This window comes from Halichoerus grypus, chromosome 9, assembly GCF_964656455.1.
Source record: "Halichoerus grypus chromosome 9, mHalGry1.hap1.1, whole genome shotgun sequence".
Taxonomy (NCBI): domain Eukaryota; kingdom Metazoa; phylum Chordata; class Mammalia; order Carnivora; family Phocidae; genus Halichoerus; species Halichoerus grypus.
The window spans coordinates 29,009,825-29,025,576 of record NC_135720.1 but is presented as its reverse complement, the minus strand read 5'-3'; the positions used below and the strand labels follow the sequence as shown (position 1 = coordinate 29,025,576).

At 43.8% G+C, this 15,752-nt stretch overlaps 1 protein-coding gene across 2 annotated transcripts in view; it reads left to right on the top strand.

Annotated features, from left to right (window-relative positions):
- Positions 1 to 863: 863 nt before the first annotated feature.
- Positions 864 to 15,752, top strand: part of MYB (MYB proto-oncogene, transcription factor) — a 34,888-nt gene continuing 19,999 nt past the window's right edge. The window contains exons 1-9 of one of the 2 annotated variants that reach the window (XM_036097448.2): positions 864 to 1,129; positions 5,503 to 5,620; positions 7,513 to 7,584; positions 9,111 to 9,203; positions 9,450 to 9,670; positions 11,399 to 11,633; positions 12,912 to 12,992; positions 13,457 to 13,561; positions 14,961 to 15,215. In XM_036097448.2, the coding sequence (XP_035953341.1) occupies positions 1,107 to 1,129; positions 5,503 to 5,620; positions 7,513 to 7,584; positions 9,111 to 9,203; positions 9,450 to 9,670; positions 11,399 to 11,633; positions 12,912 to 12,992; positions 13,457 to 13,561; positions 14,961 to 15,215 (1,203 nt within the window). In that variant the 5' untranslated portion in view covers positions 864 to 1,106. The remainder of the gene's footprint in view (positions 1,130 to 5,502; positions 5,621 to 7,512; positions 7,585 to 9,110; positions 9,204 to 9,449; positions 9,671 to 11,398; positions 11,634 to 12,911; positions 12,993 to 13,456; positions 13,562 to 14,960; positions 15,216 to 15,752) is intronic. The other variant, XM_036097447.2, reaches the window with a different exon arrangement.

The following is a 15,752-nucleotide window of genomic DNA, read 5'->3' as shown; positions in this document are numbered from 1 at the left end:
CGTATGGAACCCCGTGGATTTTGCAGGTGTGCGATCCCGGGCGCGCGCTGCAGGAGTGGTGCGGGGGCCGAGGTGCGCGGTGGGCGCCGCCCGCGCCTGGCGGGGTGGGTGGGGCCGGGCGTGTGCCCGGGTGAGAGTGAAGTGCTAGTGACAACACCGAGGAGAGTGTGGGCTGTGTGGGCTCCGGGATCTCGGAGACGAGTGAAAGCTCCGCCCGGATGCCCCATATGGAGCGGTGATAGCTGCAGCCCCACTTGTATTTAAGTGTCCTTTGTCATTAACAAGTTAAATTAGAGATATTAAAAACAAAAACAAAAAACAGCCAAACGTCCCGTGAAAACACATGCTCCCGTCCCCTACTCCTCCTCCCCACCCCCCATTCCCCCATCTCCAGAGAGCTGAATTTTACACCCTGCCTAAAATCCAATCCCCCATGCAGGAGTTTCCCCCTCCCCCCGGCCCTTGCCGCCCCCACGACAGTGAGTCAGAGCCCGGCGAACTCGGGCGCTGGTGCCTGGGACACGCCGAGTGGGGCGACGGTGGCGCGGCCGCCGGGGGGGGGGGGGGGGGGCGCGGTAGCAGCTGGACGTGGCGCGAGCCCGGGAGCGGGGTTTGCGCAAGAAAAGGCGCCGCCGCGGCCCCCGGCCGCCCCTCCCCGGCCCCGGGCTCCCCGCCCGCGCGCCGTCCGGGCCTCGCGGCGCGCCAGGCGCAGCGCGGCGGCGCGAGAGGCGAAGGGGAGCGGCGGCCCGGCCGGCCCGGCAGCCCGGCGGGCGGCAGCCAAGGCGACCGCGGAGGCGGCGGGCAGGGCGCGTGCGCACTGCAGGGGCGCCAGATTTGGCGGGAGGGGGAGTGTCCAAAGCTCTTTGTTTGATGGCATCTCTGTTTACAGAGTTTACATTTTAATATCAACCTGTTTCCTCCTCCTCCTTCTCCTCCTCCTCCGCGACCTCCTCCTCCTCCTCCTCTTTCTCCTGAGAAACTTCGCCCCGGCGGTGCGGAACGCCGCTGCGCAGCCGGGGAGGGACGCAGGCAGGCGGCGGGCAGCGGGAGGCGGCAGCCCCGTGCGGTTCCCGCGGCTCCCAGCTGAGCCCCGCGCCCGCCGCGCCATGGCCCGGAGACCCCGACACAGGTAACGGGGAGCCCGGACGGGCGGCCGCGGGCAGGGGCGCTCGGGGCACCAGGCGCTCGGAGAGCAGGTGGGAATGCGTTCCCGGATCTTCTGTGGGGCTGTCAGATCCTGCGAGGACCTAGAGCCTCTGCCTCTGCAGCAGAAGCCGCGAGTGAAACTGATGAATGGAAGAGCCTATGCGGGAAATATATCAGGACGTCAGGAAGCATGCCCTGAGGCTCATTTTACAAGTTGCGCGGGGATACGTTTCTCTCTAGGGGGCAAAAAAAAGCAGCCCGTTCCAGCCGGGGCCAGAGAGGTGCCCACCAGCCCCGGGGAGCCCACTAGGTCCCTGGCTTGATGCCGCGGGCGTCGGCGAGGGAGTCGCAGCGTAATTGGTGGATGCATTGCGATATGTTTGGACTTGGAAGTGCAGAGCATATGGCAGATATAGGGAAAATGCCGGATTGTTTAGTAGCTGCAGGTAGTTCCCTAAATTTCATTCATTCTTTATGGAGGCGAAGAAGAGCGGCAGCTGACAGGCGGCTGCAAGGAAGGTTTTAGGGAGGAAAAGGGTCCTACATTGGCAAATTGTTTTAAGCCCTGGTTTTGAAAGCTCTCATCATAGTACTCTGGGAGGCTTTTATTTCTTATGCAAGCACTTCACACGCACTCACACGCGTCCGCGCTGCACATGTCCCCGCACTTGGGGAGGCTCTTGGCGGGATGATGGGTGAAGTCCCCTCACGTTGTGGCCGCACGGAGGGGAAGAGGGAGAGGAGGAGGGAAATGCTCGTCCGAACTGTCAGTCGCTGGCGCTCCCGCTTCCTCTGGTCTCTGGACTTCCCGGACTGGACGCGCCGGAGTTCCCTGCGGGCCGCCGGGTGCGGGGACAAGCTCAGCGGCCGTCACGGTTGCCACTCAACGGACAAGGACGGAGGCGGGCAGCACCCAAGGCGGCTGCCGCGCAACCAGGACGCAATCCCTCTTCGCTGGGGCAAGAGGTCCGGGCGCGGCGCGCACACGTGGACGCGGCTGAGGTTGCCGCTCCTCTCCACGCCCTGTTCCCGCCGCCTTAGGTCGCCCGGGAGGAGGACGGGTGACGGGCCGACCCTCGCTCAGAGGTTCTTGGTATAAGCCCCTGGAGGCAAAGCAAATCCAACCCCTTTCCTTCGGGTTGTTTGCTTTTCATGTACTTATTTGTTTTTGAACCGGCTGTCGCTTGTCCCCGCGCAGCGCTAGGAAGTTGCAAGGAGCGTGGGTGTGGGCCTGGGCCGTGCAGCTGCACCCTCCGGCCGGGCCTGGCCAGGCAGGGAGCAGCGCCTAGGCATGGCTGGGTGCCGGAGAAAAAGGGAGACGACCTGCGGGGAGGAGGGGGGAGGGGGCGCCTGGGCTCCCTATGCCTCGCCCAGGGCCCGGCCACGCGGGGCGGAGTGCTGCCCCTGAAGTGGTTTCACCTTCGCCTTTGGGACTTAACAGCGGAGGCCACCTTTTTTTTTTTTTTTTTTTTTTTTTGAGAGCAGAAACTGGGAGGAGGAGAAGGAAGCTGGGAAGGGGTGCTGGGAGGAGGCGCGGTGGAGACTCCGCGCCCCGCGATCTCTGCTGGCCGGGTGGGGCGGGGCCGCGCAGGTTCCTTGCAGCTCCCAGGTAGCGGAGAAGGGTGGCGGCCAGGAGGGGCGGGAGCCTTGAACCTGCCTCAGGGGGAAGAGAAACCCGGCTGCGGGCTCAAAGCCGTTTCTTGCTGGGCGAGCGTCAGCTTGGCAAGGATTATTAACCAGGTCAGCGAAATGAGTCTGAACCCCTTTTCTAGAATCACAGTAGCGGCCACAAGACACTTCCTCCCGCTCCCCTCCCTCTTCCCAACCCCCAGCACCTCTTTTCTTTTTCGTTTCTTTGCACGGTTTGTTTCCTTGACAGAATGTAATATTCATAGTTGTACTCTTGTAACCACACCAGGTCTAGCAGGTGGGGAGTCGAGTGCATCAAGCCTGAAATCAACCTTTGAAAGTCCTCTGACTGTTGAGTCTGAGAGCTTGTCGGAGCAGATAAAGGAAAAGTTATTTCAGGTCCTTAGTAGACATCTGTCGTGCAATTTAGGCTACCGGGACAACTTAGAGCGAGGGCATCGCCTGCAAAGCTCAAAAGCTCGCCCGGGTGCCAAACCTGCTGATGGCCCCAGGAGCAGACTATGAGCAGCCCTGGGCTCGCCCTGCTCCCCTTATGGGGACCTGCAGAAGTCCCACACCACGTTTCCCCCCAAGACTCTGGTTTTGCTCATCTCTGCTTCTGTGCTGAATTTTGAAGAAGCAGGAAGACATGAAATCATCATTTATTAGCCCTGGAAAGTACCTTACTAATAGAATCCAAGCCCTTAGGTAAAGGCGAGGAACTGAGGTCCTGAGAGAGAGGAAGTGATTTGTCCAAGTCATGCAGGGAAGTGGAGGCAGAATTAGGACCGGCACCTTTGCCTCCAGAACTCTAGTCCTGTTTGATGCCTATCCTTTCTCACCTGACGTTGGCTGCCCCCTATGGGCCGCCGCATTTGTTGCTTGTTCCTGAGAGGTGAGCTATTTCCAGGAGAAAGATGCCCAATTACTATTAGTTTGGAAAATGTAGTTTCTCACTTCTGAAAATCTCCAGATCCGGCCAAACCTAAGACGTTAAAGTAAATGGAATCTGTGACTCCTTTTTCAGGTTACCCTGCTTTTCTGATGTTTCATAAGGGTGCCACTTCATCTGGGGGCTTTCCAAGGAGTTCCCTGTGAACCTTTTGAAAGATGCCGACCTACAGCTCTAGGATTATGATATGTATATATTTATCTTCTGATGCTTGTGTTTTTTATTAGCGGGAATCTATTGTATTTATTAATCAGTTGTTTAGAGCCTCTTGTTGACAGTGGGGAACAGGATGACACTCTTGTTTAAAAGAATAGATAAGAAAAAATGACTGTAGATTATAAATACAGCTTAGAGAAATACAGCTTAGGGATCTCTTTTGTGGTGGCATTTGGAGTTTGGATCACATCCTACTTGTCACCATGCATCCTGGACTTACAGTTTATGCCCAAAATAATAGTTTTAAATTATAAGTACCTCAAATTCAGGATTTTTGGAAAGCACTTTTGCTTGACTTGTAAGGGGTGAGTAATATATACTTGTAAGTTAGTTTGGGAAGACAAAACCTGTGTAAAAATCATAATTGGCACTATGATGTTGCTCTGTGTCATTATTTTATTCTCAGTTTGTTGGATTTCTCAATATTATAATGAAAATTTTTAGTGAAGTTTCTAAGAGTCTAATTTAAGATATTTAAGGCACATTTATATTATATTAATATCTTATATTAAGATAGAATTTAAGATAACATATCTTATGTTTTATAAGTAAAATTACAACTAAAAGTAAACTATAAATTTTACTGGCTGTTAACATTACTGTCATCTATTTGGTATATGATTAATAAACACTAAGTGTAGAATTATTTCAAAAGTCATCAAAATTCAGAGTTTTGGTCTACTAGGTAAAAGAAAAGGCTCTCTTCAAAACACTAATGCATTTTGGGGGAATCCCTTAGTTTTGAATTAGGTACATCTTAAGAGATGTCAAATACCATTCAGTCAGAAATAGGAAAAAAAAAAAACAACAACCAAAAAAGTAAGTAAGAGTGTGACTACCAAGTGGCCTACTTATTCATTTAGTTATTAGGAAACTGTTGTCATCGGGGCCACAAGTTGGATCAACTGGCCTGCAGTTTTGATCTGTTGGATATTAATGTTGTGTACAAAGCAGTCTGATCACTCGATGGCCTTATCCTTCCTCGGGTTTTGTAAATCCTTTCCTTTTACATTCTCTTAATCTTCTCATCTTTAAGGGATGACTATAATAATTGTATTGTTGGGTGTATTACTTCTTGAATTTTTTTTCTCTCAATAAAACACCAGCCCCATTGGAGTAACATCATTGAGTTGCTTGTTGTTGTGGAGAAATAGTATTTAAATGATGTGATGTATGCCAAAGATTTTTAGCGTGTGGTTATATAAAGGAAATTGGCTCTTGTTTCTTCTATTGTCCTTAACATTAAGTTTTCAACTTAAACTTCATTGGTTGGAAGGTTGCCAAATGTGTAACTTGTCACTGGCCTAACAGTCTCAGCAGGTTTAAACATGTAGAGCAATAAGAAAGTGCCAGGTCCTTGGCCGTAGCTGTGGATACCACTAACAGCAGAACCAGTTTACAATACTAGAGCAACAGAATGCAGAAAACAATCTTGTGCAAGTTTTCAAAATGTTATCCTCATAACCTTTGGAAAGATGGAGTTTGCATGTAAATTTTGCTACCCGGTAGTTTACGGCTTCTGGTTTCAGCCCACGTCTGCCCATTTTTTATTTCTGCAGCATATACAGTAGTGACGAGGATGATGAAGACATTGAGATGTGTGATCATGACTATGATGGGCTGCTGCCTAAGTCTGGAAAGCGTCACTTGGGGAAAACTAGGTGGACCAGGGAAGAGGTAACTAATCATGTTATCAAAACGTGGAACAGACCTAGGGTGTATCAATTTATGAAAAAAAATGTTTCAGCTAAACTACAGGTGCTCAAACTCATTAGCTGGCCCTTTGAAGTCTTACCCTGGCCTGCCCAGGGCAGCATGCTGACCTCTCACCACTCCCCCAACGTGTACACTGTACCATCTGCTTCGAAACTCTTCATAGTTCTTTGAATGTCCCCTCCTTCTCACTTTAGGTTTCATCTGTGTTTTTCTCTCTGCCTATTCTGTTCTTGTCCTTCTGCTGCACTACTTCTTACTACTTTTTTATCACCTGTAAAGACATCACCTTTTCTGTGAGGTCCTCCCTGGATTCCCCAGGCAGGTCGGATGCATCCTCCAGGCATTGGATACACATTCTTACTTATGACTGCTGTAACATGAGTGCCTCCCCCAGTAGACTGACGGCAAATCTGAGGGCAGGGCTAAATGTCTGTTCCTTTTTGTGTTCCCTGAGCCCAGGATCGCTTGACACAAAGGAAGATATTAATAAGTGTTCTCTGTGCAAATGAATGAATTGCTATTTCCCAAAACAAAAGTATGAAACAAAATACTCACAGAACTCATCTTGTCATAATGGATTTAACATTTGTGATGTATATTTCACAGAGCCATATACATGAATGTCTATTCTAAGAGCTTTCAGTGATGGATGGAGATGTGTCTTCTTCCCACCTTTCTTTTTCTGCTAGCTTATCAAAAGCTTGATCTTTGTACAAATGGAACAATACTTAAGGAGCAAAATTATAAATGTATGGGGAAAATTGCTTTTTCTTTAAAGTTTTCAAAAAAATTTGCAACTGATTTTAGAGGATTTTACGTTAGAATAAATGATACTAACTCTTCTTCTGTTTCATTCTACCCTACTTCACTTAAACCAGAGCCCCTCTTGATAGGCAGGTGGGATTGCCAGTGAGCTCCATAGGAAATGCATAGTTTATCTATGGAGGTTGTGATCTTAGATGATCCTGAGAGATATAGAAGTTCTGTTGTTAACATTGGTTTCCTAATTCCTGTGTCTGTGTCCTACAAGGACCCACGTTGTGTGTGAAAGTTACCTTTGCAGAAACGTGGGGGTTCTTTTTCACTTGAAGGAATGTGTTTAGAAAGACACTTGTGAACTGAAAGATTTCTCCCTGATGTTTCATGTCTTCAGTGTTCTGATAAGTTTGGCCTCATTTAAATTGTGAATATATTGATGCAAAAATGAAATTATTTTCTTACATTATCCGTGCCTTCAGTGGGTTTCCGTAGTGTAGTGGTTATCACGTTCGCCTCACATTAATCCGTGCCTTCAAATTTAATCTAAAAAGTGATCTTCCATTTTTTGCATGAAAGAGATTGAACTAGCTAAATGTTAAAATAGAAATTGAACCGTTTCTTACTCAAGATCCTATTTATTGTCATAGTTAAATGTCTATTGACTCTAACATTGGAGTTCATTATTTTATTTCCCATCAAGCAAAACTTTTAATAGTTATCATATACTAAACATTCAGTGAGCCAGGCATTATGTTAAATCTTTTACATAGCTACTTCATGTAATCCCCAAAAAACCACATTGACATCAGCACTCCCACGGCATAGAAGACAATATTAAGGCCCAGAAAAGCAAAATGATATACCCAAGCCCATCTAACTAGTCAATAGCTAAGTCAAGTTTCAAACTCTGGTCTGTCAGACTCTAAATATATCTATGCTTTAAACCAGTATATTACATTAATATCTGTTGTATTTGGATATTTTTGAGGGTTTTTTTCTGGATTGGATTCTTGGATTGGCTCCATTTTACTCTTAATTGAATAAAGTTATACAGTAAATGACTGATATCCTAGGATTAACTTTAAATGTCTTAGGATGAAAAACTAAAGAAGCTGGTGGAACAGAATGGAACAGATGACTGGAAAGTTATTGCCAATTATCTCCCGGTAAGTTTGTAATTTTTTCTTTCTATAAAAGGAACCCAGCATTTATGTCCTGGGAGAGGACATTAAGACATTACACATTCGCTCATATATAAGAAGTAGGGGGAGAACTGCCTCATCCAAACTTATAGTTTATAGTTTATATTGTAATGCATATAACTGGGGTTTCTAAATAGATTGTTAAAGGATTTTTACAACTTTTTTTTTTTTAACTTTGCCTCTTGTTTTATCTTTTTATTTATTAGGATAATGTAAATTAGCTTTCTGATGACTTGTTATATGGTAGGATGACAAAACTCCTGATATTTTCAAGTTAGCTTCTTTTAAATTTCCTATTTATTTCGATGGCCATACTTTTGATACCCTGGCTGAAAATTTTGGTTTATCCTCTTTGACTTACCCCACTTCCCATCTCCTACATCCAAGCAGTGACTATGGAATCTGGAATTCCTTTCTCAATCAGCCCCTTCTTTCCATCCTCGTTGCTGTTCCAGCAGGTTCGGCCCCCTTCCCTCTTTTCTGGACACTTACGGTGGCTTCCTAACTGGCTTCCCTGCCTGTAGCCTTCCACTCTTCCATCCATCCCAAACGTTGTTGGCACATGGAGCTTCCTAAAATGCAGCTGTCCCTGAACTTTTCAAAATCAACAGCAGTGACACAGAGTCTCACAAATTAAGTACACTGCCCCGACCTGGCACCCAGGGTCCTTCCACATGGCCCCAACATACAGCTCCGGTTCTGTTTCCTACTTCCTCTCTGTGAGCAGGTTTCGTTGAATTCATTTCTGCTTTCCCTCCTTTGGGCTTTTGTCTCTGGTGATGTCACCTCCTAGAATGTTCCATCCATCCTCCCAAGTCCCTATCAAGAGCTTTTCCAGACTCCTCCTTAGGAAACATAATTTCTCCTCCTAAGGAGATGCTTCTATTCTCAGCCCAATATCATTTTGCTTTGGTTTCTTCTTGCATGTGAATCAAATTCTGCCTTCTATTAGTTAATTATATATTTGTCTTTTTTTTTTCTTATAAGATTACACTCTCTTGTAATGTAGGGCCTCTCTTTATTCATCTTTGTTCTGCAATATTAATACCCAAGGCCCTAAATTGAAGCACATCTCTTAGTTTGAATGGGAAGCAAACTTTAGTCATGTAGAGTAGGTTTCCATGAAAGCCTGACCTTCATGTGGAATCACTAACAAGTCTTAGTCTTCATCCATAGAGATACTTCCACGGGCTGAGGATAAGGTTAAGTTAAATTGACAGCGATGTGTACAGTATAACGGTCCTTCAGTTCATATGGCAAATCTAATTTTAGATTTAGATGCAATTTTGATATATTCTTTGTATGTTTTTTAACTGTAAGTAATGAGTGATAGGTAGGCTCTCCAAACATGCCCTAAAATGTTCCTGAATGTGTGTCTTAAACGTTCCTGAATGTGTGTATTGTCTATGTATGTTTCATACTATAACAAAGTCTTCATGTGCTTATCACATCATATCTATATGACAGCTCATACTTTGTTATTTGTCTAGAATCGAACAGATGTGCAGTGTCAGCACCGATGGCAGAAAGTACTAAACCCTGAGCTCATCAAGGGTCCTTGGACCAAAGAAGAAGATCAGAGAGTAAGTTCTTTCCTCATTGGTGTGTGAATCACAATTCAGAATATTCCCAAGACATCTTTATTGAATGTTTGCCAACTTGAGGAAACAGGTAAAGTGTCAGGAAGCAGAGGACTCTATTCCCATATTTCCAATAAATGAAAGCAGATTCTTAGACATTTTCTAAAGATCTTGTAACACTGAAGAATGATTACACTGAGTCATTACATAACATTAAAACATAGGTTATTTTTGTGTGTTTATCTGAAGGTGATAGAGCTTGTACAGAAATACGGTCCGAAACGTTGGTCTGTTATTGCCAAGCACTTAAAGGGGAGAATTGGAAAACAATGTAGGGAGAGGTGGCATAACCACTTGAATCCAGAAGTTAAGAAAACCTCCTGGACAGAAGAGGAAGACAGAATTATTTACCAGGCACACAAGAGACTGGGGAACAGATGGGCAGAAATCGCAAAGCTACTGCCTGGACGGTAATAATATGTCAAAAAATATATTGATTGGGAAGAATGAGGGAGTGGGTATTGAACATTTTGTTTTAAATGTATGGTGAGTGAATTACATTCCAATGATCGTAAGTGTTTCATTAGATATGCCAGATCCATAGGTTTTAAAACTGGAGGAGCTCTTAGCGTTTCTCTGGTCGAGGACTTCCAGAATCCACCCAACAGTGAGCTCTGGGCCAAGTCATTGAACTTTCCTCAGCTTCCATTACCCCATTTGCAAAATGAGTAATAGCCTACTTCCCAGGGCCAATGTTAGTACCAAACAAAATGAACGTCGAAGCACTTTGTGAACTATAAAACTCTAAACACATAGCAGGAAACTGAGGATAGACTTTCTGTCGCTGCTCTGAGTTCATGCAGCTGGTGAAGTGACCAGAAGCTCAGCTGTCATTTTCCTGTTGCTAGCGTTCATTTCATTATACCACTAGGCTTCATTTTTCTTCCTTTGAAGAAATAAATAGAGTATTTCTAGAATTATCATACTGCTTCCAGGTTTTTAAATAAGGTCAGTGTTATGCTTTCTTTTAATGCACAAGGCACAAAAATGACCTCATTATGAGGGATACCTGTAGAAGCTCATTTTTGTCCCAATTACCCCACTGGAATAGTTTATAAACACATTTTCTTTAATTTGGAAAATACTTTTCATTATAAATCTTATGTAAATAATGTAAGATAAAAAATATTTAATAAATTTTATTCTTGAGCTTCAAAATTGGAGAAAGGGTCCTTTCAAAGAAGGCCCTGGCTCTGATGGTTGATGTAGTGTTCTTGTGTGGCGTTCCAGAGCATTTCCTCCCTCATGGAGGATTCAGCATCAGCTCAGAGAATCCAAGAGGTTGACGAACGGAGGCCTTTTCTCCCATTTGGCCTGAGAGGATATGCTGTTGATTCTTGTAAAAATTTAAGGGGCGATTGAACTTCCTCTTTCTTTAGCATATGTTCCCCCACCCCCAACAAAAGAGTAAAAGGGAGGCTTAAAACATTTTTTTTTTTAATTGAGAAACTGTTTTCCTGAGAATTGGAAGACTTTAGTAAAAATGCTTCGCAGTTTGCAAATATATCAGGACTTGGCATCTTTCCCTTCTGGATCCCATTCTCCATTCTCACCTCTGGTTATAGAACAGTTTGAGGTGGATGTCAAGAGGTGAGAGTTTCTTTTTTTTCTTTTTCCTTTTTTTTTTTTTTTTGACTCAAAATTTCTGGCTAGTGCCATTTGAGATAAAGAGCGGACAGTGAGGCAGTAGCCCATCATTATCATTCACCAAACTTTACTGTGTGCGTGTTGTGGTGGGCAGGCCCTGCTGAGCCACAGTCAAAGGAGCACTTTTCTAGAACCGCTGGGTCTCTAAGTTGTATTAGAGCCTTGGACCATGAACAGTCAGAATAAACTTGAAGGGTGGTCGCACTGAAAATACTCTTTTATCAAGGAAACAAAGTGGTTAAAGAATTTAAAAACTCTAGAAGCCCATGTATGTTCTCTATGGGGTAATGAGAAAAATCTATGGATTTTCTATTAGGTAGTAGGGGAAGCATGATTTTTCAGAGGTCCAGAAGACTAAAGCAATTAAAACAACAACAACCCCAAAAGACCAGAAGAAAAGGTCTCTGTTCGAAACAGTTTTCTGTCCATTAACTCTAATCTGAATTGAAATTTTTGTTTGTAAAATTCTTATGTGATATATTTCTGTGCAGAACTGATAATGCTATCAAGAACCACTGGAATTCTACAATGCGTCGGAAGGTCGAGCAGGAAGGTTATCTGCAGGAGTCTTCTAAAGCCAGCCCACCAACAGTGGCCACCAGTTTCCAGAAGAACAGCCATTTGATGGGTTTTGCTCATGCTCCACCTTCAGCTCATCTCCCGCCAGCTGGCCAGCCCTCAGTGAATAATGACTATTCCTATTACCACATTTCTGAAGCACAAAATGTAAGCCATTTCTGAGAATTTAGTTTACTGAGAGAGATGGTGATTTTAGCTCCAGGTAGAAGTAATAATACCTCACACTTTTATACTTTTCAGAGAACTTCCATAAACATGATCCCCTTTGATCCCCACCTACAGCCTTTGAGGTAGATAGGGGGAGGTGTTGTTATCAGGGGGCACATCCCCAGAAGCCAGGAGGTTAAGTGATCTGCAAAGAGTTGCACAGCCCACAGTGAAGACTAGAGTCCAGGTTGTTGGATTTTAAGTGCTTCAGATCAGATTAGCTTTTGAATGTAAATTTACTTAACAAGATCTTGCTGAAGCAGAAGGGGGGAATGAAGATGTATTTTGGAGCTGTTGTGTTCCTCTTCCAAAATGAAAAATGAATGTAATATTAAACTTAAAGAGGAGATTGTTTGACACTGCAATTCAACAAGTTTGATTCTGTAAATTTGATTCTGGTAGTGATCTAGCAGAAATGTCTTAACGTATTCCTTCCGGGCATGTTTACCTCCTTACTCTGGGTCAGGAGCAGGTTTGTGACACCATTTTCCGATGTCTTCTTTCATCCTCCTTTGGATCAGTGTGATTCCTTCCTAATTGCCAGATATTTCTATTCAGGGAAAAAAATTTCCATAATGGCTGGGAAAAGAAAAATAAGGAGAATAAAGACAAGATCAATAAACTTTAATCTTACAACTAACAATAACAGATGGTGAAACTTAGCCAAGAATGTGGAGCTCATATGCAAATTATATTCAAAATATATTGCTAAATAATTTTTACTCTTCTCTATCTGTTCCATTCATTTGACTACAGACTTTCCAGAAAAGTCTCAGGTGAATGAACTATCATAGGTAGTTCTGGGCTCTTTACTAAAACTCATGATTATTCCAAGAAAAATATTTCTATTATAAACAGCTAGAGCCATCAGTTTTTCCCATTATGACTTCTTTCATACATTCATGAATGCTTTTTAGGTTATATTTTTCATTGTGTTTTTCTCTAATTAAAGAATACTTCTCATCAAGATCAATAAGCACTTTAAATCTCTTTATGTTGCTTAAACTGCTTATTTAGCCATTTTTAAAGGCCTGGCTAAGATTTCAAATTAGAGGGTGTTTTTTTTTTCTTCTCTGTGCGTGTGTGAACTTTATCAGTAGAGTTTTGTTTTGTTTTGTTTTTCCTCAGTCCTAGAGCAAAACCTCAGGAAGCCAAGTGCCATAAAGCCTATGTGACCATGAATGACATGGCCTTTGTTTGTCTGCCTTTTTGATCTAGGTCTCCAGTCATGTCCCATATCCTGTAGCGTTACATGTAAATATAGTCAATGTCCCTCAGCCTGCTGCTGCAGCCATTCAGGTAAGATCATTTGAAGACCATTTCATAAAGAAACTCATTGGCTGTTCAGAGCAAACTTTTTAAAGACATGCTTTATTTATCTAAACACTTATTTTCACTTGCCCAACTGAAGTAAAAAAAAAAAAAAAAAAGGAATAGTGGAGAGGTGGGTGGAGTTCTGGCCAGCAAGCTACCAATCTTCACTTCTGGAGCAAACTTGCTCAGGAATTCTCTGGTTCTCTGATGTTATCAGCTGAACCAGCACATCAGTGAGCGCCCACTCGAGCCTCAGATTTCGCATCGCCTCCCTTTTGTCTGGAATAACCCTCACAAAGCTTTGTACAATGGCAGGATTCAGTTGGTGTTGGTTTCACGCTGAGGCTCATGGGGCCCAATGGTCCTTCATGACTGGGGGCCACAGCCATTGTATCTGCAGCTTCCAATCAGGCCCTTGAATTTTTTTCTCCCTTAACTTTTAATTTCAGAGACACTATAATGATGAAGACCCTGAGAAAGAAAAGCGAATAAAGGAATTAGAATTGCTCCTCATGTCGACTGAGAATGAGCTCAAAGGACAGCAGGTGCTACCGGTAAGAAGAGAACCGTGTGCTTGAATGGGGGGACAGCAGCTTCACCCCAGTGCCCTCTGTCTCTTTTTCCTTCTCTTCTAACTGTTACACTAATCAAGACTATAGATCCATTAACAGTGTTGGAAGAGAAGTCGCTTGTGCTAAAATGCGATTGGATCCCAACATATATTGACCAAATTGAAAGTAGCCCTTTCGTGTGGCAAAAGAAATGCAGAGTCCACTTGTGGTGGCCACCATCGATTTTCTTGTTTTCTCGGGACTGTTATCTATTCAAAGACTAACTAACAGATATAAATGAATGAAAATCTGCAATTTTTACAAAACTCTGTATCTCTCTTACCTATTCATTTGACGCTTTTTCTTTTTCTATTATTTTTCTTAACCTAGATTTCCATATTTTCATACCACTACTGAATTTTGACATCCTTTTTTGGTGGTTGAGCTGCAAACTGAGAAAGCAGCATGTACTTTGTAACCTATGTAGTTTTTTTTTTTTTTAAAGATTTTTATTTATTTATTTATTTGATAGAGACAGCGGGAGAGGGAATACGAGCAGGGGGAGCGGGAGAAGGAGAAGCAGGCTTCCCACCAAGCAGGGAGCCTGACACGGGGCTTGATCCCAAGACCCTGGGATCATGACCTGAGCTGAAGGCAGACGCTCAACGACTGAGCCACCCAGGCGCCCCAATGTAACCTATGTAGTTAAGCAACAAGGAGAATAAAAGAGATGTGATACCCAGTAGGGATTCTTAGGAGTGGATTCCTTTGGGGTTAAATAATAAGATAATTATGTGCATATGTTAGTTCGACCACTTTTTAACTTTAGTTCATGTTTTGCAATGTCCCCTGTTGCGTGGTCATGCTGAAAGGAGACTTCGGTTAATGTGCTCTTCTGCTTTCCTAACCACGTTGATTTGGCAGCCCTTCAGTGCATCAGTGCAATCGGTAACATTCAGAGGGGATAGAAGCAACAAGAACATATGCAGATAAACTCTAACTCTGGAGTCCCCTGGCCTTTCTGTAGGTTAGAAGGAGAATAGGACAATTCTTATTCGCAGCAACCATGTATGGCCTTTTGGAAGGTATGTTAAAGTAGATCTTGAAGCTAGTCCTGTGAGACTTGTACTTTGTGACACAGTCTCTCTGTTTGCAGTTTTAGCAAAATGATGACAGTGAGGGTACTCACGGAGGTGACAGACCGTAACACTATTAAAAAGCAGGGTCTTGCATCGATAAAAGGAAACATCTTGACAACTGTTTCATAGGCGCAAGTTTTGGATGATGCAACTACTTTTATCTTTCCTCCAACAGCATCTGATACCTTGTGCAACTTCATTGCTAAGTTCCTTCTCCCTTTCTTCTCCCCGCTCTTTCTTTATTCCCCCACCCCCCGCCTTAGACCCAGAACCACACGTGCGGCTATCCCGGGTGGCACAGCACCACCATCGCTGACCACACCAGACCTCATGGGGACAGTGCACCTGTTTCCTGTTTGGAAGAACACCACTCCACTCCATCTCTGCCTGTGGATCCTGGCTCCCTACCTGAAGAAAGCGCCTCTCCAGCAAGGTGCATGATCGTCCACCAAGGCACCATTCTGGATAATGTTAAGAACCTCTTAGAATTTGCAGAAACACTTCAATTTATAGATTCTGTAAGTAGAATTGTTAAGGCAAGTTAATGTTTTTGAAGGTGAATTAGAAAACCCATTTCTCAAATGATTGCCACTTTCTGTAGCAAATACCATGTTATTAGCATATGTTAATGTAAAAGTATGATTTTAGCCTTTGCATATATGTTTTTTCAGAGATCTGAATTCATAGACTACCCAGATAAAAGGTAGCTTTTCACGCATTTCCTTCAAAATGCATATTTTTTACAATAGTAAAGTTAATGACCTATAAGTAGATCCTGGGTTACGGAATGATGTTTGAGTTATTTTTTAACTTATTTTACTTTGTTACTTCTTTGTGTTTCTTCAGAATTGTGCTTTGCTTTCGGATAGCACATTAAGAATTGGGTTTACTCAGAATTTAAAGCAGTCTTTCAATGTATTTGAAGTAGTAAGGAGTTCATTGGTGGTACATGGCTCTTGCCACAAAACATTGATTATTGATTACCAGCCCCATTTGGTTCACTAAGACAAACCATCTTTAGTGAAACAGATGTGAGTGCAGGACCTAAAAAGTAG